At 43.3% G+C, this 23,424-nt stretch overlaps 1 protein-coding gene across 1 annotated transcript in view; it reads left to right on the forward strand.

The window, feature by feature from the left end:
• Nucleotides 1-23,424, forward strand: part of sh2b3 (SH2B adaptor protein 3) — a 327,691-nt gene that overhangs the window by 239,495 nt on the left and 64,772 nt on the right. The window contains exon 3 of the mRNA XM_084323763.1: nt 11,645-11,746. Coding sequence (XP_084179889.1) covers nt 11,645-11,746 — 102 coding nt within the window. The remainder of the gene's footprint in view (nt 1-11,644; nt 11,747-23,424) is intronic.

The raw sequence follows: 23,424 nt of genomic DNA on the forward strand, positions 1-23,424 counted from the left end.
CAAAAGGCACTAGAGAACACTTAAATTCACACCCTTTAATTAATGAAGCTAACTATAATAATTTATAATAATAATAATAATAATAATAATAATAATAATAATAATAATAATAATAATAATAATAATAATAATAATAATAATAATAATAATAATAATAATAATAATACACTGTGTTTGTATAGCACCTTTCATACAAGAATTGCAGCTCAAAGTGCTTCACAGCAGTACAAAAAGACAGGCATAAAATGAGCACAACATTGGCAGATCAAGAGCAATGCATAAAGTGCAGACATAAAGCATAAAATAGATAGCAGTAAAATAGACAAAGTCAAGGTAAGACATAGAACATTAAATCACATCGTTTTTCATATTAGGATTTAAGATCTAGGGTTAACTCGATAAAATAGTTAGTAAAATCAAGTTCAAGTTCAAGTTCAAGTTCTTTAATAGTTGTCATACAGAAGTACAGAATACTTTCATACAAAATGCTTCTTACTGTTACGCTCCAGAGACTGTGCTAGACAAGATAGTATCAAATAACATAATAACATAATATAGCATGAATTTAGAAGAAGAAAATGAGGTCACAGTTGTTCGGTATAGACATATGTACAATGTTCTGAGTTACCATATAATATACAATACACAACTATGCAGTGTACTAATGTACAGTACTATCTAGTGCAAAGCAGAAATGGGATGAGGTACAATTTTAGGTACAATTTACAGTAAGGTGTACGAGTTGTAGTGCAATCCTTCATCCATAAATATAAAGTGTGGGGAGTGGGTGCTACAGTGTGTTTGTTTAAAGTGGGTGTGTGCTATAAAGTGTGTGTAGTGGGTGCTACAGTGTGTTTGTTTAAAGTGAGTGTGTGCGTGTGGATGTGTGTGCTATGTGTGTTTGGTGGTTGTTGTTGTGTAGTGTTCATTCATTGTTCGTTTAGCAGCCTGATGGCCTGGGGATAGAAGCTACTTCTGAGTCTTTCTGTGCTCGCCTTGAGACTCCTGTATCGCTTGCCTGACGGCAGCAGTTCAAAGAGGCAGTTGTTCGGGTGGCTCGAGTCCTTAATAATTCTCTTAGCCTTCCCCTTGCAACGCTTGTAGTAAATGTTCTGGAGGGTGGGGAGCCCCCCTCCAATTGTGCGTTCGGCTGAACGTGTCACTCTTTGTAGTCTGCTTTGGTCTTTTGCAGTGCTATTCCCAAACCAGGAGGTGATGTTGCCGGTCAAGATGCTCTCTATTGTACATGAGTAGAAGTTCTTAAGGATCTTCTGGCTGACTTGGAACTTCCTTAGGCGCCTGAGGAAGTAGAGGCGTTGTCGTGCCTTCTTCACCACACTGTTAATGTGTATGGTCCATTTCAAGTCCTCGGATATGTGGGCTCCGAGGTACTTGAAGCTGTTGACTCTCTCAACCGGTGCCCCGTCGATGCTGAGGGGGCTGTAGTCCTTGACCCCCGACCTCCTGAAGTCCACAATCATCTCCTTTGTTTTGCTGACGTTCAGGGAGAGGCTGTTTTCCTGGCACCATCCCGCCAGGACCTTGACCTCTTCCAGGTAGGCCCTCTCGTCGTTGGCAGAGATCAGGCCCACCACCACTGTGTCGTCAGCAAATTTGACGATTGTATTGCTACTCCGCTGAGCCACACAGTCGTGTGTGTACAGGGAGTAGAGGAGGGGACTCAGAACACAGCCCTGGGGGGCCCCTATGTTGAGGGTGATGGATGAGGAGGTGCAGTTGCCTGCTCTCACCACCTGGGGTCTGCCAGTCAGGAAGTCCAAGACCCACTGGCAGAGGTCATAGCCCAAGCCCAGGTCCCTGAGCTTGGCTATGAGTATGGAGGGGACTATGGTATTGAATGCCGAGCTGTAGTCGATGAATAGCATTCTCACATAGTTCCCCTGCCTCTTGTCCAGGTGTGATGCTGCTGTGTGCAGCACATGGGATATGGCGTCCTCCGTGGACCTGTTGGGGCGGTATGCAAATTGCAGGGGGTCCATGTTGATGGGGAGGGAGGAGCAGATGTAGCCCTTTACTAGCTTCTCAAAGCACTTCATGGCTATGGAGGTGAGAGCTACAGGGCGGTAGTCGTTGAGGCAAGCAGGCTTGGATTTTTTGGGTACAGGGATAATAGTGGACTTCTTCAGGCAGGTGGGGATGACAGCCTGTTCTAAGGACAGGTTAAATATGTCAGTGAATACTGGGGCCAGTTGGTCGGCACAGACTTTTAGGACGCAGCCGGGGATGCCGTCCGGACCTGCTGCCTTCCTGATATTCACTTTTTTAAAGGTCCGCCTCACCTCATGCTCTGTTACCCTGAACACTGCGCCTCCATCAGCAGCCGACCCCCCCCCCCCCATTGCCGAGGCTTGTGAGCTGGTGTTGTTATTACCAGCATCAAACCTCGCATAGAAGGTATTGAGGTCGTTTGCTAAGGAGATGTCACTGTTCAGTTTGAGGGAGGCGCCTTTGTAGTCTGTCATCGTTTTGAGCCCCTGCCACATAGCTCTAGAGTCAGCTTGTTCAAACTGGAGTTCAATTTTATCCCTGTAGCGCCGTTTGGCCTCTGACACTGTCCTCCTTACGTTGTGTTGCGCCACCTTGTGGTCGTTCATGTTGCCTGCCACTAGGCCGTCATTGTATGCTTTGGTGCGCTCTCTCAGAGCTTCACGGACGGATTTGTCTACCCAGGGTTTTTGATTTGGGTAAACTTTCATTTTGGTAGTGGGGATTGTTTCTTTCACCCTAGTACAGACATAGTCCAGCACTGTCTCCGTGTAGGCATTAATGTTATCTGTGTCGCGGAATACAATCCAGTCTGTGTTGTGAAACACTGACACTAGTGTATCCTCTGACGTCACATCCCATTTCTGCACCTCTCGCGAGACTACGGGAGTACTTTTAATTCTTTGTCTGTACTTTGGTGTAAGGAAAATGGATGCGTGATCTGACTTGCCAAAGCCACTATCAGAATGAGCCTTGTAGCCACCTTTAAATTGCGTGTAACAGTGATCTAGGATGTTACCGCCTCTGGTGTTGCAAGTCACATGCTGGTAGAAATCAGGCAATACCTTTCTCAGATTGGCGCTATTGAAATCTCCCAGTACTAAAATGGCGGCGTTAACGTTCGTCGCTTGTATATTGTTTACCTCGTCGTGTAGTCTGGAGAGCGCGGCGTTGTTGTTGGCTTGCGGTGGAATATACACTCCGACCAGGATGATCGCCGTTAACTCCCTCGGGAGGAAGAAAGGACGACACTTGATGGTTATATATTCCAGTTCTGGGGAGCAGTGATTGGATAATTCCTTCACATTCGTTGGATCACTCCAATTTTTGTTAAACATGAAGGCAATACCTCCACCACGTTGTTTACCGGACTCTGATTGTGTCCGATCCTTCCTATGGATAAAGAAATGATCCGCTGGTTGAATCGCGTGATCTGGAACCTCCGGTGTTAGCCATGTTTCGGTGAAGCAAAGGACATTGCAGTCCCTAACGTCTCTTTGATATTGAATCCTTGCTCGGATGTCATCCAGTTTATTGTCTATTGATTGTACATTGGCTAGCAATATACTGGGAAGTGGTGTACGGTGTCGTCTGGATCTCAGCCTGTTTCGGATCCCAGCCCTTTTTCCTCGTCTTCGCGGCGGCTTTTGGTGGTCTTGTCCATGGCCGGCATAACAAAGGATCTCGGTGGGCCATTTCTGCTGTTCAGCGATCCGATCCAGAGAGCAATCCAAACGGTAAGTTTTTCTTAATCCAATGTCAATGATTGACTGACGGTCATACACATATAATGCACCAACAGTTGGTGCAAATAAAACTCCTAATACTATAAAAATTAACAAAATAAAGCACAGTCTCGTCGGAGCGATCAGAGAGGCAGCCATCAGAGCAGCGCCAGGAATAGAATACAATTATACAATAGTGCATTGCAATAAAATAGTTATCGTATTTTTTCGGGAGGCCGGTAAGGAGTGCATTACAGTAGTCGAGTCGGCTTGAGATAAAGGCATGTATCTGGTTTTCAGTGTCCGTTTGATTTATAAATGGCCGTACTTTAGCTATGTTTCTAAGGTGGAAGAATTATGTTTTTGTCAACTTGTTGATTGTGATTTAAAGCTTAGGTCTGAGTCTACCATAACACCAAGACTTAACTCACTCAAATACAGTTAGCAGCTGGATAGACTACAGATGGAAATTAGCTTCTGCTAAATCTGGTGCAAACATATTTTCATGTAACAATAATTAATTGTCAAATTTTTTTTTTTTTTTTTTTTTGAAAATAGATTCGGGGCTTTTCAGAAAACATTCGGGGCTTGAGCCCAAGTAGCCACCCCCTAGCCCCGCCCCTGATGTAAACATTGTAATCTGTGTTGCATGTACCTGACAAACTGAACTGTTTGTATTACAGTCATATTCCAACTTAACTGAATGCACATGTGTGTGTGTGTGTGTGGAATACTGTACTATTACAAGTATTGAAATGAACAATGCAACTTCCTTTGTAATTTTAAACATTGTAATTTAAAAAAAAAAATTATGAATAATTAAATATCGATACTTGGCGTCCCTGTATCGATACAGTATCGCCACGCAAAGTATCACGATACTACTACGTATCGATTTTTTCCCCCACCCCTAGTGTGTTGTGTATATATTCATCCCATAGGCAGTACATTAGACTGCAGATGGTACTCTGTGTGTGCGTGTGAAAGTGGGAAAGTGTGTGTCTGTGTGTGAAAGTGAGAGTGGGAAAGAATGTGTGTGTGTGTGTGCGTGCGTGCGTGTGTGTGTGTGTGTGTGTGTGAGAAAGTGGGAAAGTATGTGTGTGTGTGTGTCTCCTCTCCAGTTGCTCCTTATTAGACTGGTCCTCCTCCCAGATGTGATGGATGGGAAACAGAGGAGTTATTTACATCACAATAGGCTGATGTCCAAATTTCATAAAAATCTGTTCAGAAATGAGTTATTAGGAGCGATTTTGGTAAACTGTGAAAAAAAAAGCTCTCCAGTAAACCATTTCCTCATTCTGCGCTTTTTTCTCTTCCGGTTTTTGCTTGTGACTTTTCCCCTTGATCCCTGATTCGCACATGTGGAGTATCTTTGGAAAGCCACACTCATTGGCTACAACCCTGTCCAATAATTTTCGCCAAATTATTGACGGAGCTAGAGCCCCGGGAGTCGGGGGTGGTAATCTGACTCTGCCGTGTACAATGGCGCACACCTCACATATCGGCATGTAACTTGAGAACCGCTGAGCGGATTTTGTCGCCTGAGGTGGCAATCGACAGGCAACAAATAGGGCTTTAATTCTCTCTATATATTGTATAAGTGTATAGACCAGAGCCGCTAGACGCACGCAAAGTGGCGCGTCGCGCCGGTGGGCAAATCGTCCTCAAGAGGTGCCAGTTAAGAGAAATCTTGCCTAGATTTCAAACACGCACACACACACACACATATACACACACAGACAGACACACACACACACACATATACACACACAGACAGACACACACACACACACATATACACACAGACAGACACACACACACACACATATACACACACAGACAGACACACACACACACACATATACACACAGACAGACACACACACACACACATATACACACAGACAGACAGACAGACACACACACACAGACAGACACACACATATACACACAGACAGACAGACAGACAGACACACACACACACAGACAGACAGACAGACAGACACACACACACACAGACAGACAGACAGACACACGCACACACACACACACATATACACACAGACAGACAGACAGACAGACACACACACACACAGACAGACACACACAGACACACACACATATACACACAGACAGACAGACAGACAGACAGACAGACAGACAGACAGACAGACAGACAGACAGACAGACAGACAGACAGACAGACAGACAGACAGACAGACACACAGACACACAGACAGACACACAGACAGACACACAGACAGACACACAGACAGACACACACACACAGACAGGGTTGTTTCCCAGGCGCAGGGCAGCAGCACATCTGGATTCTCTCTCCTCTCAGTCTGGATCAGTGGTTGATGGAGAAAATAGATACCTTACTGCATGTGAAGTCTACACTACGTCCACTGATCCACTGTAGTCTGACCTGGGGTCAGCTGACTATATGTTTATGTGTGGAGCTTTTGACCTGCACAGAAGCCTCTGTGAGAGAGAAGCAGTACTAGCATAGACACAGTTTTCATTGATGACAACAGTTGTGTTTCTGTCGCTCTGAGGAGTGAGACAGACAGTGTGGATGTTCCTGGGACAATATTAGATGGCAGGCCGAGTCTGTCTAAAGTGAACTTGATTGATCCATGTTGGCAGACTACACAATTCTTTGTGTGTGATATCTAGTTATTATGTTGAGTCAAAATACGTTTGTTGGCCAGCCGTCTGGTGGTCATCGGTTATCGTAATCTTACATTTAAATTAAATGTTTGCTCATGCATATCTTTGGACACCTCTAGCTGATAAACCAATCAGGATACAGAAACGGGAAATAGGGACCCCAAAATTGTCAACATGAACAACGGAGAATGGTTCTGACTGGAACGCTAGCTGGATTATACATTGCAACATGAGACAGTAAATACTATTGTAATAAAACATTCAAAACTATGTTCAATTTGTGTATTGTTTTGTTACTATAAGATTGTATTTCGCACTGTATTAAGCCATACCGACGTCACAGATGAGCTTTAGATGGTTAACGTGATATTAACGTTAGATCTATCATCCGACCTAAATACTATTGTAATAAAACGTTCAAAACTATGTTCAACTTGTGTTTTGTTTCTTACTATAAGATTGTATTTCGCACTGTATTAAGCCATACCGACATCAGGTGAGCTTGCTAGCCATTAGATGGATAACGTGATATTAACGTTAGATCTAACCGACCACAATTTGATTCGAAATGTATTACCTCACTTTGTTGGTCTCTCACAAAAGCCTTTCTCTGGTCGGCATCCCCTTAACAATTGTGTGTATTGAGCCGTACTGTATTGTACCCATTCTGCAATCTGTTAACCGTTTTCAATCAATGTCAGACGTCCTCTCTATAAAAAAAACGATTGAATTGCTCAGAATTTAAAATTATGTCCCCAATAGGACATAATAATATTAATATTATTCCCCAGTATGACACAATAAACACAGAATGAATGCTGATTAATGTATTTTTTTACTGGACTGGCCCTGTAATTTGCCCTTCAGGTGAAAACTAGCAATATGGGTGTAAGAAAATGTGTATTAATCCTGTAACATGAGTCAAGGTCAGATCTAGCCTGGAATAGAGAACAGAATGTTGATTTTTTGATGTTCAAGTTTCTTTATTAGTTGTCATACAGAAGTACAGAATACTTTTATATAAAATGCTTCTTTCTGTTTTGCTCCAGAGATTGTGCTAGATAAAAATAGATAAGTATAAAATAGAAGTCAAGTACGTAGACAAGTGTTCAATATATACATACAATGTACAATGCAGAGTAGAAAAGTAACTGAGTTACAATACAATATACTATACAGTACAATGCAGAAATGGGATGAGGTACAATTTAGGTACAATTTACAGTAAGGTGTAATGAGGTATGGGTTGTAGTGCAAATTATTTGCCAATAAATATAAAGTGTGTTTAGGTGTTCTAAAGTGGGTGCTGCAGTGAGTTGTTTGTTTAAAGTGAGTGTGTGCGTGTGGATGTGTGTGTTGTGAGTGCATTTGATGGTTGTTACATAGTGTTAGTCATTTGTATGTGTGTAATGTGTAACTAGTACAGTGGAGGGGTGTCCAGTCCAGGGCCCAGAGAGTAGAGAGCTGTGTGAGTCGTCCCCAGACAGCTTATGTGAGAGGATGACCATCCTTGTTCAAAAGTTGAGCTCTTGCAGATTAGCCTGGCCCCACTTCTATCCAGAACAATATATATATATAAGGGGACTGCACATTGTTTATTCACTGTGCTGTTTACCATGGCCTCTCATTCAATCATGATATTCATTGTTTTGGGAAATACAGGTCCTGCAGTTGTTCTTGATATAGAGCAGGGCCAGTCACCTCAAGAGCTCAATCTTTGAGCTTGCATGATTACTATATAACCCTCAGGCTAGGGTTAGATTAGGCCTAGAATATATCTGTCGTGTGGTCCAGGGTTGAGCATCTGGGGAAACAGAAAAACAATCAATACATTTTGGAACATTGTTACTACAATAGATAACGTTATTCATCATATTAACAGATTGCAGAATGGGTACAGTACAGCTCAATACACACAATTGTTAATGGGATGCAGACCAGAGAAAGACTTTCATCTTGTTTACATCAGGGTCAACCATTTTCAATTCATCATAACATATTACATACATGACATACAGATAGACAGTAAACAACAGCACAGGGACCATCCAATATCAAACTATTGTTAAGGGGATGCAGACCAGAGAAAGACGTTTGTCTTGTTTACATCAGGGCCCCCCATTTGTAATTCATAGTGACAACAGCATCTAAAACAATATATTTATATGTATATTTATATATTGGAAGAGTATATTTATGAGACAGTATATTTTGTACATATGTAACGGTTGTGACAACGTCACCTCAAACTTCAACGTCACAGGCAACAACACAGACCGCTATACCATAGTGTAACACACAGCAAGAATGTGAAACAAGTTACTATTATTAGTATTGGGTTAGAGTTGTTTGATTTACACTAACGTAATGTTAGATTGCTATCTGAGAAAGTTAAAATGCTAACGTAACGTTAGTCTATGTGAGCTGGCTACAACATTTTCCAATGTGTAATCGGAAGTCAAAACGGACTGCATATAAACTGCTGATGACTCATAACTTCCTATCACGTTTGAATAATGCTGTAAAGTTAAGTAAAAATGCATTTCAATAGTAATGTATATGAATTGAGAGCTTACCGATGCAGAGCTAAATCCACTGTTGTCAACAGACGAGACGCACTATTTACTTCCTGTTCCTGAGTTGGAGGAATGTCATTGGGAGAAAACAAGTCACTTGACGTTGTAACGCGTTTTGATTGGTTCCGCAGCAACGCCCCTTTTCACAAACGTAGGTAGATTTTAGCTTATCAACACATTAATTTTCATAAAGATATGACACAAAAACCATTGCCAACAAACGGAAATGTGTTATTATAGTATATTATGTAGTTCATATTACAATAACATATACTCTCTAAAACCAGATCAATCATTTCACTAACGGAAGCCTCTAGCAACCTTCGGCCCACCGTCTATATGTCATGGTATAAGAGTGAACACACTTTGTTCTCGTGTTTTAAATACTGGGATCATAGGAACTTTCTGACCTCAGTATGGGGTGACCAGCCAAAATCCAAGATAGTTAACAAACACTTTGTACACACTGGAGGGGAAAACTGCTTCTGGTATGGACTTATATTTTGATGTGGTCACTAGTGATGTATTGAACTAATGTCACACATATTTTCAACATTCCTAGTAGGACATGTTTTTACTTTCACAAGAAGATGTGTAAAGTGTTAGTCATGTTCCATGTATTGTCTTCATTGGTATTCTATTATGGCCGCCTCAGACCCACTCCTATCCGAGCTCCGGGAGGGTCATCAAGGAGAAGCCGCCTTTTCTCGGTCCTTGCCCCACAATGGTGGAATGAACTGCCCACCACCGTTAGGACTAGGGATGTCCGATATTATCGGCCTACCGATATTATCGGCCGATATCGGCATTAAAATGTGATATCGGAAATTATCGTTATCGGTTTTCAATTTTTTTTTTTTTTTTTTACATTTATTTAACCTTTATTTACCCAGGCAAGCAAGTAAGAACAAATTCTTATTTTATTTATTGTCAAAAGTATGCATAATGTTGTGTTAATTCCACGACAAGAGATATGTAATGTTAATTACCTGAAATTATTCAGTTTTTTTGGGGGGGAAACCCTGCATACTGTATATCAGTATCGGAAATTAAGAGTTGGACAATATCGGTATATCGGATATCGGTAAAAGAGCCAATATCGAACATCCCTAGTTAGGACAGCCGAAACCCGTCCAATCTTTCGCCGTCGACTAAAGATGAACTTCTTCAAACATTATCAAAAAAAGAAAATTCTAACCTTAACACTTTAACTGCCGGAAGACGCTTTTAGGCGTCCTTCCCCGCCATGCTCAAGTTGCCGAAGACGCCGTAACTCGTCTTTGATATCAATATTTCAAAAATCTGTGATCGGAATCATATTTCCTTTCCGGGGGCCCTGAGACACAAGTGTGATCTCCTCTCAATCCTCTAGCGGTTCAAGACCGCCATCTGGTGGCTGATCGGCAGATCGAAAAAACGGATGTTACCTTTAACCCGGTAGGACTCACTCCTTATGGGGTCCGGGCACTCGCTAGTGTTAGAGAGACTCAGTCTTCACACAGTGAACATCGATCGCTGCAAATAACTAAAAAAAACAACATGATTTGGACGTATATATTACTATACAACCTGGAAATGGACCGGATATTTCTATATCCCATAATAGGAAAATGTCTGTTCCACGCTCATCGCCCAACGGCGCGAGGAAGATACGGTAAGATTCAGCGTTATTTTTCAATGTCTCCTATACTAACTGATCCGATGAACATTTGACCCACATTAGATGAATGGTATAACGCTGCCCACGGAATTATAAACGCCCCCTCGGCCATCCGGTCAACATCAGATGACGTGTAGTAACTTCCAGAAGTCCGTCCAGTTGGATTTTTTTATATCGCGCCGATTGCTATCAAACTGTATTTGATCATCAATATAATGCATTTGGGGCTATAAATCACGTTCTGGAGAAAGCTGCAGAAAGAGATGAAAACATACTTATACTTTAGATCATATTTTAGTATGAATATGTGAATGAAAAAGTTTAACGTTGCTTCACCCTGAACAATACATATAGGACATTGAATGGGCCCTAATAATGGCAATTTAGCAATAGAATTTAAAAAGTTATAGCCCTGCAAAGAAGGGGAATTTCTCCATAGACAAATAGAGCCGGCAACCTATGGTATATCATTGAATTTAGCCTTAGTCAATCAAAGTGTTAACTAACCTTACTCTCATGCATCCTAATACACTAACCTACACTGTAGCACTCAACACTTTGATGAACATTGTTACTCAGCTGATAGAGTTGTGCCCTTCCTGATGACTTGTCGTACAGAACTTGTAAGTCGCTTTGGATAAAAGCATCAGCTAAATGACTAATGTAGCTGTCTGTCTGACGGTCTATATGTGTGTTTCAGGGCTCCAGTCTGTCTGACGGTCTGTATGTGTTTCAGGGCTCCAGTCTGTCTGACGGTCTATATGTGTGTTTCAGGGCTCCAGTCTGTCTGACGGTCTATATGTGTGTTTCAGGGCTCCAGTCTGTCTGACGGTCTGTATGTGTGTTTCAGGGCTCCAGTCTGTCTGACGGTCTATATGTGTTTCAGGGCTCCAGTCTGAAGCTGATGGTCTATATGTGTGTTTCAGGGCTCCAGTCTGTCTGACGGTCTATATGTGTTTCAGGGCTCCAGTCTGAAGCTGATGGTCTATATGTGTGTTTCAGGGCTCCAGTCTGAAGCTGACTGCTTGCTGCTCAGACATTCAGGAAGTGCGGCGCTGCAACCGGCTGGAGATGCCGGACAACATCAACACATTTGTTCTAAAGGTACACACACGCACACACACACACACACACACACACACACACACACAGTATTAACTCTGGTATACATGCACTGGACAATGTTATGATTTGATTTGGAATATTCCCCCAGCGCTCCCAGTCTGATCCCTCCTCACTAGGTGTACTTTCCCCCAGCGCTCCCAGTCTGATCCCTCCTCACTAGGTGTACTTTCCCCCAGCGCTCCCAGTCTGATCCCTCCTCACTAGGTGTACTTTCCCCCAGCGCTCCCAGTCTGATCCCTCCTCACTAGGTGTACTTTCCCCCAGCGCTCCCAGTCCGATCCCTCCTCACTAGGTGTACTTTCCCCCAGCGCTCCCAGTCCGATCCCTCCTCACTAGGTGTACTTTCCCCCAGCGCTCCCAGTCCGATCCCTCCTCACTAGGTGTACTTTCCCCCAGCGCTCCCAGTCCGATCCCTCCTCACTAGGTGTACTTTCCCCCAGCGCTCCCAGTCTGATCCCTCCTCACTAGGTGTACTTTCCCCCAGCGCTCCCAGTCTGATCCCTCCTCACTAGGTGTACTTTCCCCCAGCGCTCCCAGTCCGATCCCTCCTCACTAGGTGTACTTTCCCCCAGCGCTCCCAGTCCGATCCCTCCTCACTAGGTGTACTTTCCCCCAGCGCTGGTTCCCAGTCTGATCCCTCCTCACTAGGTGTACTTTCCCCCAGCGCTCCCAGTCCGATCCCTCCTCACTAGGTGTACTTTCCCCCAGCGCTGGTTCCCAGTCTGATCCCTCCTCACTAGGTGTACTTTCCCCCAGCGCTCCCAGTCTGATCCCTCCTCACTAGGTGTACTTTCCCCCAGCGCTCCCAGTCCGATCCCTCCTCACTAGGTGTACTTTCCCCCAGCGCTCCCAGTCTGATCCCTCCTCACTAGGTGTACTTTCCCCCAGCGCTGGCTCCCAGTCTGATCCCTCCTCACTAGGTGTACTTTCCCCCAGCGCTCCAAGTCCGATCCCTCCTCACTAGGTGTACTTTCCCCCAGCGCTGGTTCCCAGTCTGATCCCTCCTCACTAGGTGTACTTTCCCCCAGCGCTCCCAGTCTGATCCCTCCTCACTAGGTGTACTTTCCCCCAGCGCTCCCAGTCTGATCCCTCCTCACTAGGTGTACTTTCCCCCAGCGCTCCCAGTCCGATCCCTCCTCACTAGGTGTACTTTCCCCCAGCGCTCCCAGTCCGATCCCTCCTCACTAGGTGTACTTTCCCCCAGCGCTCCCAGTCCGATCCCTCCTCACTAGGTGTACTTTCCCCCAGCGCTCCCAGTCTGATCCCTCCTCACTAGGTGTACTTTCCCCCAGCGCTGGCTCCCAGTCTGATCCCTCCTCACTAGGTGTACTTTCCCCCAGCGCTCCCAGTCTGATCCCTCCTCACTAGGTGTACTTTCCCCCAGCGCTCCCAGTCTGATCCCTCCTCACTAGGTGTACTTTCCCCCAGCGCTCCCAGTCTGATCCCTCCTCACTAGGTGTACTTTCCCCCAGCGCTCTCCCAGTCTGATCCCTCCTCACTAGGTGTACTTTCCCCCAGCGCTCCCAGTCCGATCCCTCCTCACTAGGTGTACTTTCCCCCAGCGCTCCCAGTCTGATCCCTCCTCACTAGGTGTACTTTCCCCCAGCGCTGGTTCCCAGTCTGATCCCTCCTCACTAGGTGTACTTTCCCCCAGCGCTCCCAGTCCGATCCCTCCTCACTAGGTGTACTTTCCCCCAGCGCTCCCAGTCTGATCCCTCCTCACTAGGTGTACTTTCCCCCAGCGCTCCCAGTCTGATCCCTCCTCACTAGGTGTACTTTCCCCCAGCGCTGGCTCCCAGTCCGATCATTCCGACCCGCTGGGGGTTTGACTCCGTCCAAAGGCCTGCAGATGTTCTGATGTCTCGCTCCTATTTTTAGCTGCAGCGGTCTGTCTGCCACATGAAACACATCGATCAGAGAAGCCCATTCCCTTCCCTCCCTGCTCTGTTCTGACCCCCCCTCCCCCAGTCCTGAATGGCTAAAACATTACTCCTCTATAGATTGTAGTTTACACTTTGAACGCAAAGGGAACTCGTCACACACACCAACCCAGAATTAAAATAAAATCTTTAAGCTGTAGCGTGTAGTTTTGTGACTAAAAATAATAATGTATTACTGTCTTATGTTCGGGGTCTAGACTTTTAACCCTTTCACTGCCACACGACAGCCGGTTAACCCTTTCACTGTGACAATACAGAAGGTTAGCCCTTTACTATCACACAACCGACGGCGATGCTCCATCATTAGCATCATTAGCTCCGCGGAAACCACCACAGTCAGGACAGCTGAAACCACCACAGTCAGGACAGACAGCTGAAACCATCACAGTCAGGACAGACAGCTGAAACCATCACAGTCAGGACAGACAGCTGAAACCATCACAGTCAGGACAGACAGCTGAAACCACCACAGTCAGGACAGACAGCTGAAACCACCACAGTCAGGACAGCTGAAACCACCACAGTCAGGACAGACAGCTGAAACCACCACAGTCAGAACAGACAGCTGAAACCACCACAGTCAGAACAGACAGCTGAAACCACCACAGTCAGGACAGATAGCTGAAACCACCACAGTCAGGACAGCTGAAACCACCACAGTCAGGACAGACAGCTGAAACCACCACAGTCAGGACAGCTGAAACCACCACAGTCAGGACAGCTGAAACCATCACAGTCAGGACAGACAGCTGAAACCACCACAGTCAGGACAGCTGAAACCACCACAGTCAGGACAGCTGAAACCACCACAGTCAGGACAGACAGCTGAAACCACCACAGTCAGGACAGACAGCTGAAACCACCACAGTCAGGACAGACAGCTGAAACCACCACAGTCAGGACAGACAGCTGAACCCACCACAGCCAGGACAGCTGAAACCACCACAGTCAGGACAGCTGAAACCACCACAGTCAGGACAGACAGCTGAAACCACCACAGTCAGGACAGACAGCTGAAACCACCACAGTCAGGACAGCTGAAACCACCACAGTCAGGACAGACAGCTGAAACCACCACAGTCAGGACAGACAGCTGAAACCACCACAGTCAGGACAGACAGCTGAAACCACCACAGTCAGGACAGACAACTGAAACCACCACAGTCAGGACAGACAGCTGAAACCACCACAGTCAGGACAGACAGCTGAAACCACCACAGTCAGGACAGACAGCTGAAACCACCACAGTCAGGACAGCTGAAACCACCACAGGGTTGACACCTGAAACCAGAGGTTCAAGCTATCTCCTCCAGACCCGCCCCCCCTTACTAAACAGGCACCCAGACAGACCAATAGGAGCAACACAGCTGTGATTGGAGAGATAGGTCAGTTTGAAGAGTACTTCCCGACAGTAAACACATTACTGTATCCTGCCCTGTTTTGATAATGGGTATTTAGTATTTAGCCACATTTAGCCCTCAGGTATTTTACACTAAAATAGTGTTTTGCGTGCTGTCTGCTCTGTAGGGTGTGTGTGTGGTGTGTGTGTGTGCGTGTGTGTGTGTGTGTGTGTGTGTGTGTGTGTGTTTTCTTGTGTTTTTAGTCTCAGATACTCCAGTCTTCTGAGTCAGAATGATTGCCCTTGGTGATGTCATAGGGGGCAAGCAATTGATTAGCTTTGATTAATCAGTTAGCTGTGCTTTATGGAGACAGGAACCTTCTTGCTGCCCTGTGTGTAAAGTGTTTTACTCCTGGTTTTAGTTGTTTACTAAGCGTTTCTTCCCCAGTGCTGTGCGCAGCCTGAATAACTCCAAAGGCTAGATTTGTATATTATCCTATTTTATTTTGGTGTGTTATTAGTCAGGTTGTGGAAGTGCTGTTTCCGTGTGTCTGTGCATAACGCACTTTGATTATATGCACTTTTACTGTAAATTGTGCCTCTATGCATTATGCACTTTTTTTTAAACAATGTTTTTATTGCATTTTTTCTTTTACACAAACATACATATATACAGACAATAGCACATGACAAAAATATAAAAGACACCCTTCAATCCCCTCCCTTCCCTAATTATAATTCAATTGACATTTCCGCAGACATATTACAATAGAAACAATTATTGTTAATGTTAATTGTTAAAGGGGAACCATCTTATAAATGGCATTCCTCAGTGTTCAGTACCGTCCCCCAGCTATGTGGATTCATATCAACAGGATCCACGTCTCCAACTCTCAATGTCCGAGATTTCTCAACTGCCTAATAATGTGGCAGTCGGTGTGGCATTTGGCACCAGGCCACACAGTGGTTGGAGCCCAGCCTTAAAACGGCCCAAGATCCTGAGGTAGAAAAATGCTGCTTTTCAGTACCTGATTAGAAATATAGAACAATGATCCTCCCTTTTTTCTTTTTTTTTCAAACCTTTCAGACTCACAGGAACTGTGTAAAAGTTCCCACACAGTGAAAGAAACAGCAAAATAGCTCTCCTTTAAACAACCCACAAGAAATCACGGAAATACCAGCACAAAATAAAAATAAAAAATAAACAAATATCAAAATACAATAAAAGATAAACTAATAAAATACCATAAAATAAATAAAAAATAAACAAATAAAGATAAAAATAAAAAACTGTTCTTCTGCTTCTCTACCTCCATCCATTTTTTATTTTTTTTTCTAAACCTTTCTCCCTTTCCTCTCCCTTACCTTTCATGTTTCCTATCTCTCTCCTTTAGATTCTTACATTTTCCAGGAAGTGTATAAACGATGTCCATGTCCTTTCAAACTGTTCTGTTTTCCCCTTCTGTATGTATGTTAGTTTCTCCATTGCTAAGTTTTCTGACACTTCCTTTAACCACTGTTTAGCTCCTGGTCTCTGTATCTCCTTCCAGTTCAAAGCTATCACTCTCTTGGCATGTAACAAACAAATTTATCACTTTCCTCTTTCTAATATAAGCTGGGAACTTCTCTGGGTATAAGTGTAGTACATAACTTAGGATCGGTTGGGATTTCTATCTCTGTCATCTCCGATATGAGTTCCAATATCTCCTTCCAATATTCCTGTATCTTCTCACATTCCCACATACAGTCGTACAGGGTCCCCACCTCTACCCCACACCTAGCACATTCATCCGGGATCATGGGATAAAACTTGTGTGTAATTTCTCTGGTGTCATATATACTCTATGTATCCACTTATATTGTAGGAGTTTACATCTGGTATTAATTGAAAGTGTCTGTGACATCTCACATGCTTGTTCCCAGTCCTCTTCTGCTATTTCTACCTCCATGTCCCTCTCCCATGCCCGCAAACTGCTCAAAGAGCTCTCTTCCGATCCTGATAACAACACATCATAAAACTTGGATAATTGTCCTCTTCCCACCATATTGTTCCTCGTAAGTCTTTCTATTATGGATGTGGGTGGTTCCTCTGTGCCCCCGTTCTTTGAGACTATGTAGCTCCTGATTTGAAAGTATTTAAATCTATGTGATCTTGGGATTTCAAATGTGCTTACTATCTGTTCGAAGGTCATCAATTCTCCCTCTATGTATACGTTTTTAATCTTACCCAAACCTCTTTCTGCCCAATTTTTTAATCCCCATCATTCCTTCCCGGTTTAAATTCCTCATTCCCCCAGATTGGTGTATACCCCGATAACTTATCCCTTCTACCTAAGTGTAAGTGCGCTTTGTGCCAGATCCTTACTGTATTCTGGAGGAACGGGTTCTTTGTATTTTTTATCAACAAGTTACTCTGTCGTGAATATATATATACATCTAGTGTAATCTTTGTCTCTTCTTTTTCTATCTCCATCCAAGCCGGTATATCTGCATATTGAAAGTAGAACATTACTGTCCTGAGCTGTGCCGCCCAGTAATAAAGCCTCATATCTGGAAGTCTAAGCCCTCCTCTGTCATACAGGAGGTAAAGGAGTGTCAGTCTCAACCTGGGTTTTTTATTGTTCCATATGAAACGTGTGAACATCGTTTTCAATCTCCGAAAGAAGGTTTCCGGTAAGGGCATTGGGATTGACTGGAATAGGTATAAGAATTTAGGCAATATAGTCATTTTAATAATATTCACTCTGCCTATCATTGATATTGGTAATTTGCTCCATCTTTCAAGGCTATTTTCTACATCTGTCATTATTGGATCGTAATTACTTTGTACTAAGTCTTTAATCTCCGGGGTTATCTTTATCCCCAAGTAAGTAAACCCCTTGGGGGAGCTCGCAAACTGTGTGTGCACCGGCGCTTTTTCCCTTTCTCTTTTATTAAGTAACATAAGTGCGCTTTTATTTTGATTCGTTTTATATCCTGAAAATACTCCAAATTTCTCTAGTATTTCGTTTGCATTTCTAATTGAGGTATCCAATTTAGTTAAGTATAGTATTATATCGTCCGCGAAAAGCGATAGGCGATGCTCCATTCCCCCTATTCTTATCCCTGTGATTCCCGGGTCCTGTCTAATCGTCATCGCTAATGGTTCGATTGCGAATAAAAATAGCAACAGAGAAATCGGACATCCCTGTCTGGTAGATCTCTGTAGTTTAAACGGTGTCGATATTTGGTTGTTTGTAGTTATTTCGACCATTGGGTCTGTGTATAGAATCCTGATCCATTTTATATATCCTTCTCCAAACCCGAACCTTTTAAGTGTTTCAAACAGATATCCCCACTCAATCCTGTCAAATGCCTTTTCGGCGTCTAATGACAGAACTGTGTGGTCTTTTTCGTTTTTCTTAGTGTGTAGAACATTTAGTAATCTCCTAATGTTATGAAATCCCTGTCTTCCCAATACAAATCCGTTCTGGTCATTTTTTATCAGATGTGGAATCGACTTCTCTATGCGTCTAGCTAGCGCCTTACATAAAATCTTCGTATCACAGGACATGAGGGACACAGGACGATATGAAGTTGTGTCTGAGGGTGGCTTTCCCGGTTTCTTCAGTACCGCAATCATCGCCGATCTTAAGGATGGGGGTAAAGTCCCCTCCTCATATGCTTCCTTGAACATTTCCAGTAGGTGGGGTAGCAGTTTCCCTGCGAATCTCTTGTATATTTCTGTTGGTATCCCATCTGGGCCCGCCACTTTCCCGCTATTCATAACCGTAAGCGCCTCGTTTAATTCTTCTATTGTTAGATCTTGATCAAACTGTTTCTGTTCCTCCTCCGTTATTTTTGGGAATTCTAACTTGTCCAGGAATTCATTTAGTTGTTCTGTGTTTTTTGGGTATTCTGATTTATATAACTTTTCATAATATTCTTTAAAAGGTGTTATTTATTTCGAATGGGTCATTCGTTTCAACCCCATTCCCTAATTTGATCGTATTTATCATTCTTTCCGTTTGTGCCTTTCTAATACCCGTAGTTCTCTCTGTTTTGCTGGGTCTTCTCCTCTATATAGCTGTTCTTCCACTTCTTTTACCTGTCTTTCTATGTCCTCCATTTGCTTATAGTGTTCCTTAGATTTATGTTTAGTATAGCTTATCATCTCTCCCCTTATATACGCCTTAAATGCCTCCCATCTCATCGTTGCACTTGTCTGGTCTGTATTTATGGAGAAGTATGTCTATTTTTTCATCTATAAAAGTCATACATTTCGGGTTGTTGAGCCACTTGGTTTGGAGTCTGAATCTAGGGGGTGCCTTCGCTATTTCCGGCATGTTCATAGTTAACGTCATTGGAGAATGGTCAGACAGTAATCTACTGTCATATTCACTTCCTGTAAATTTAGATATCAAGCTTGTCGAAACAAAGAAATAGTCTATTCTAGAGAACGATGGCCTACTTAGTAATTTTGAAGCGCACGAATATTCCCTCTTGTCTGGGTTTAGCTTTCTCCATACCTCAACCAAGTCGAGGTCTTTCATAAACGTATCCATCACTTTCCTTGTTCTTCCGTGGGAGGTATCCTTTCCCTCTGACTTATCTATTTCCGGTCTCCTCACGCAGTTAAAGTCTCCCCCCATGATGAACTGGCCCGTGAGAGTTGCCATTTTCATAAACAGTTCTTGAAAAAACAGTGGGTCATCATTGTTTGGTCCATATATATTTACTAGGTTCACCTGCGTGGAGACTATAGTACCGCTTAGTATTATAAATCTCCCCCCCGGGTCTATAATTTTATTTCTTAAATTAAATGGTATCGACTTGTCTATTAGTATCATTACTCCTCTAGCTTGTGAGTTGAATGGTGCCGAGTAGACCTGTCCCTGCCATCTATTCTCGACTCTCTTGACATCGTCCCTAGTGCTGTGTGTTTCCTGTAAATAAACTATTTTTGCTCCTGATCGTTTTATGCTTAATAATGTGGCTCATCCCCCTCACGTTCCAGCTCATATATTTTATTTCGTTCCTACCCATCCTTATGTCCTATGTTGCTCACTCTCTTCTTGCCCTCATCCCACCTCCCTCCTTTATGTTTTGTGATGTGGTGTTCCAGCCGAAGTTTCCTGTAATAATAAAAAGAAAAAAGAAAAAAAACACAAATATCCCCAAACCCCACATACAAAGCTATCGTCCCCCCTTATTGGGAGTGGACCTCCGACCCTCCTCTTTTCCGACTTCCTACAGGTACCTTCCTGCTTCCTTTTAACAGGATGCATCTTACCTGCCTATCATCCTCTCCTGCCGCTCCTCCCACCTAGTATGCTCTAACGTCTAACCCCTTGCTCCCTTTTTCTCATTTCTGCTATTTAAAGTCTAACATGACTAAACCATCCTCAACTTGATTCTGTGTCTCTACTCCCCCCCCCCTCCTCCTCCCTTTCCAAGCTGAACCTTCTCGAGGAACCCTCTAAACCAGCCTCTAAACTTCTGGATCTCTATCATTTTAATACCTTGAAACATTGAAACACAACAAAACCAAATCTGCCACCGACCGGGCATTGACCATATCCAATACCTGTTAAGAAAGGGGATATGACCTACGAAAACCTCCAAGCTATACCCATCACCCGTTAAGAAGGGGGGTATCTCTTATAGAGAGTTAAACCAGAACTTGCCGTTCCTCTATGTAATATACCCTTTCCCTTCCTCCCCAAGTCCTAACCATCCACTCCCCCTCATGTCCATGCTGGGTCCTTGACCTCTCCGTAGTGTCTCTATATAACTATCCCGCATACCTGTCGAAAAGTAGAAATGACCAATTTTCACAATATATATATTTCCCCTTTCTTAACAGTTCCCAAAATACCCTTTTTTATCTTTTAAGCTGGGCTCTTGACCCTTTCTTAGCGATTTTCCCTATATAAAGACCCTATACCTTTTTTTGTGTTTTATTTTTTTATTATTTTTTTAAACAAACATAAACAAACATGACAACACACGATAAGATATACAAGCATTATTAACAGTGCACATCCAATGAAATCACCATATAGTTAAATGTCTTATACAGGATATACCCCCAATACCTGCTATCTAATACCCTACACACATATGCTCTAGCTCGTACCCCCCCCCTCCCGGACCCCCCATTGGATAATCCATCCATATCCCTCGCTCCTAACCAGACACTACCATTATATGCTAGCTTTTATTTTCTCCACCACTTCTAACCACATTGTCATTTTGGATTCATTGAGACCCAAAATTCTTGCTGTAGATATTTCTTGATAAATCACATCGAGATATGTAATAATCCAGACCTTTCGGCAATTTTTTCCCGGTTGGAACCATCGTGATGCTATCAGCTTTTTAGCCACTGTGATACCCGATAAAACCAATCTCTTTAGCTGTGGATGTACTGCATACTCAAAAACATCATTCAGCAGTAATACAGAGGGGTGTACAGGTATATTCAGAGTTAAGAGATTTGATAATTGCTGGGTCACCTCTTTCCAGAATATCTTAACTGGTGGGCAATCCCAGTACATGTGCATAAATGTCCCCTCGTCCCCATTTGTACATAAGGAGCATTTGGAGTCTTGTTTAAGACCCATTTTTTTCAGTCTTATAAGAGTCAAGTATGTCCTGTGAATATAGTTAAGATTTATTTGTTGATGTTCCGGGTTCCTTGATGTAAATCGAACATTTGCCCAGGCTTCTTGCCAATCAAAATCGCTTTCCAGGTCTGGTATATCCCTCCTCCAGACGGAGTCTAGGTGGAGGGTTTCATACGAGGACGTTAGTAATTGATGATAAAAATCTGAAACAAAACCTCTCGATGTCTCTCTTTCATAGAAGAATTTGTGGTATCTGTGGTGTTCAATTGGTATCTTTAATGGAACACCGTGAGACTTCAAACATAACAATAACTGTGTGTAAAAAAAAATTGTGGACTCGGTGAGATTACATTTTTTGCGTATTTCTTCATAGCTACAGAAACCCTGTTTGTTAAAAACATCACCTAATGAGTGTATGCCTTGCTTTTCCCATATATGGAATCTTATAGGTCGTTTTCCAATCAAGAGTGCATTGTTATTGAATAAGGGAGTATGATTATGCCATTTATGTGGATTAGAATGTTTTTTTTGTGTTTCACGCCATATCCGGATCGCATGAGTAATTATGGGGCCAAATTTCCGTTCGCATTGCTTAATTGATAATTTTGTGTATGCTATGTCCTTCAGTCTATGTGGGGCTACTATATTTTCTTCTAATTTTCTCCAGGATACTAATGCTTGGGGATCAAACCATGTTGTCAATGGTCTTAAAGTGTACGCCTTAAAATAGTGGAAAAAATAAAGCCCCTATACCTTGTAGTTATACCCTCTATCCTCCAGGAAGGGGGATATTCCCTGTATAGAACTAGGCAACCTCTTTTACAGGTTCGGAATGTGGGTGTGTCTTATACCTATACCAGAATTTGCATCCTTTCTATGAATCATAACTTTTCCCTTCCTTCCCCTCTCTCAGTTTTCCCCCACCCCCTATACCTATGTTGGGGCCCTGTCCTCCCTGTGTTTCGTCTGTGTGTGTCCAGCACCAATACTGAGCGGTAGAGGTCGCCAGACCTTATACCTTATATTTTCACCCCTCTCTACTAGATCCCCTTATCTAAACCAGAAATTGCAGTGCCTTTATAAAATATATATTTTCCCTTCATCCCCAATTCCTAGCTAACCACTCCTCCTTCTGTCCATGTTTGGACCTCTTCCTCTCCATAGTGTCCTATACTAACTATAACTACTAAACCCTAACCGCACAACCCACATATTGAAAAGTAGAAATGTCCATTTTCCATAGAATATACCGATCCCCTATTTCAACAGTTCTCAAACCCCCTCTCCTCCCACTTTTAAGTTGGGTCCTTGAACCTCTTGTTCCTATATAGAGCACCTATATATATATTATATATATATACAAGTCTCTCCCCTTACATTTCAAGAATGGGGGTATGCCTCTTAGAGAATTCAATCAGAAATTACACTCCTTTTATGAATTATATATTTTCCCTTCTTTCACAGACCTTAACTCTCCCCTTCTTCCCATGCCTATGTTGGGTCTCTGACCTTCCCATATTGTCTCTGTGCGTGTACCGCCTATTATTGAACCATAGAAATTGCCAGATTGTATAGATTATTTCCCTTCCCCCCCTCCCATATACCGTTCTTAGCTACCCGTGTCTTCCTCCTGCTGCGGTCCCTCCTGTTGCTCTCCTTCTGTTCCTTGTCCCGTGGGTGTCTGTCTCCGTTGTGTTGGGTCTGTCCCAACCGTCATACCACAGGCTCGTCGTGCTTGTTCTGGAGTGTCGCACAGCGTAGTCTTTCCTT

This window comes from Notolepis coatsorum, assembly GCF_963971535.1.
Source record: "Notolepis coatsorum genome assembly, chromosome: 10".
In the NCBI taxonomy this organism is placed as follows: domain Eukaryota; kingdom Metazoa; phylum Chordata; class Actinopteri; order Aulopiformes; family Paralepididae; genus Notolepis; species Notolepis coatsorum.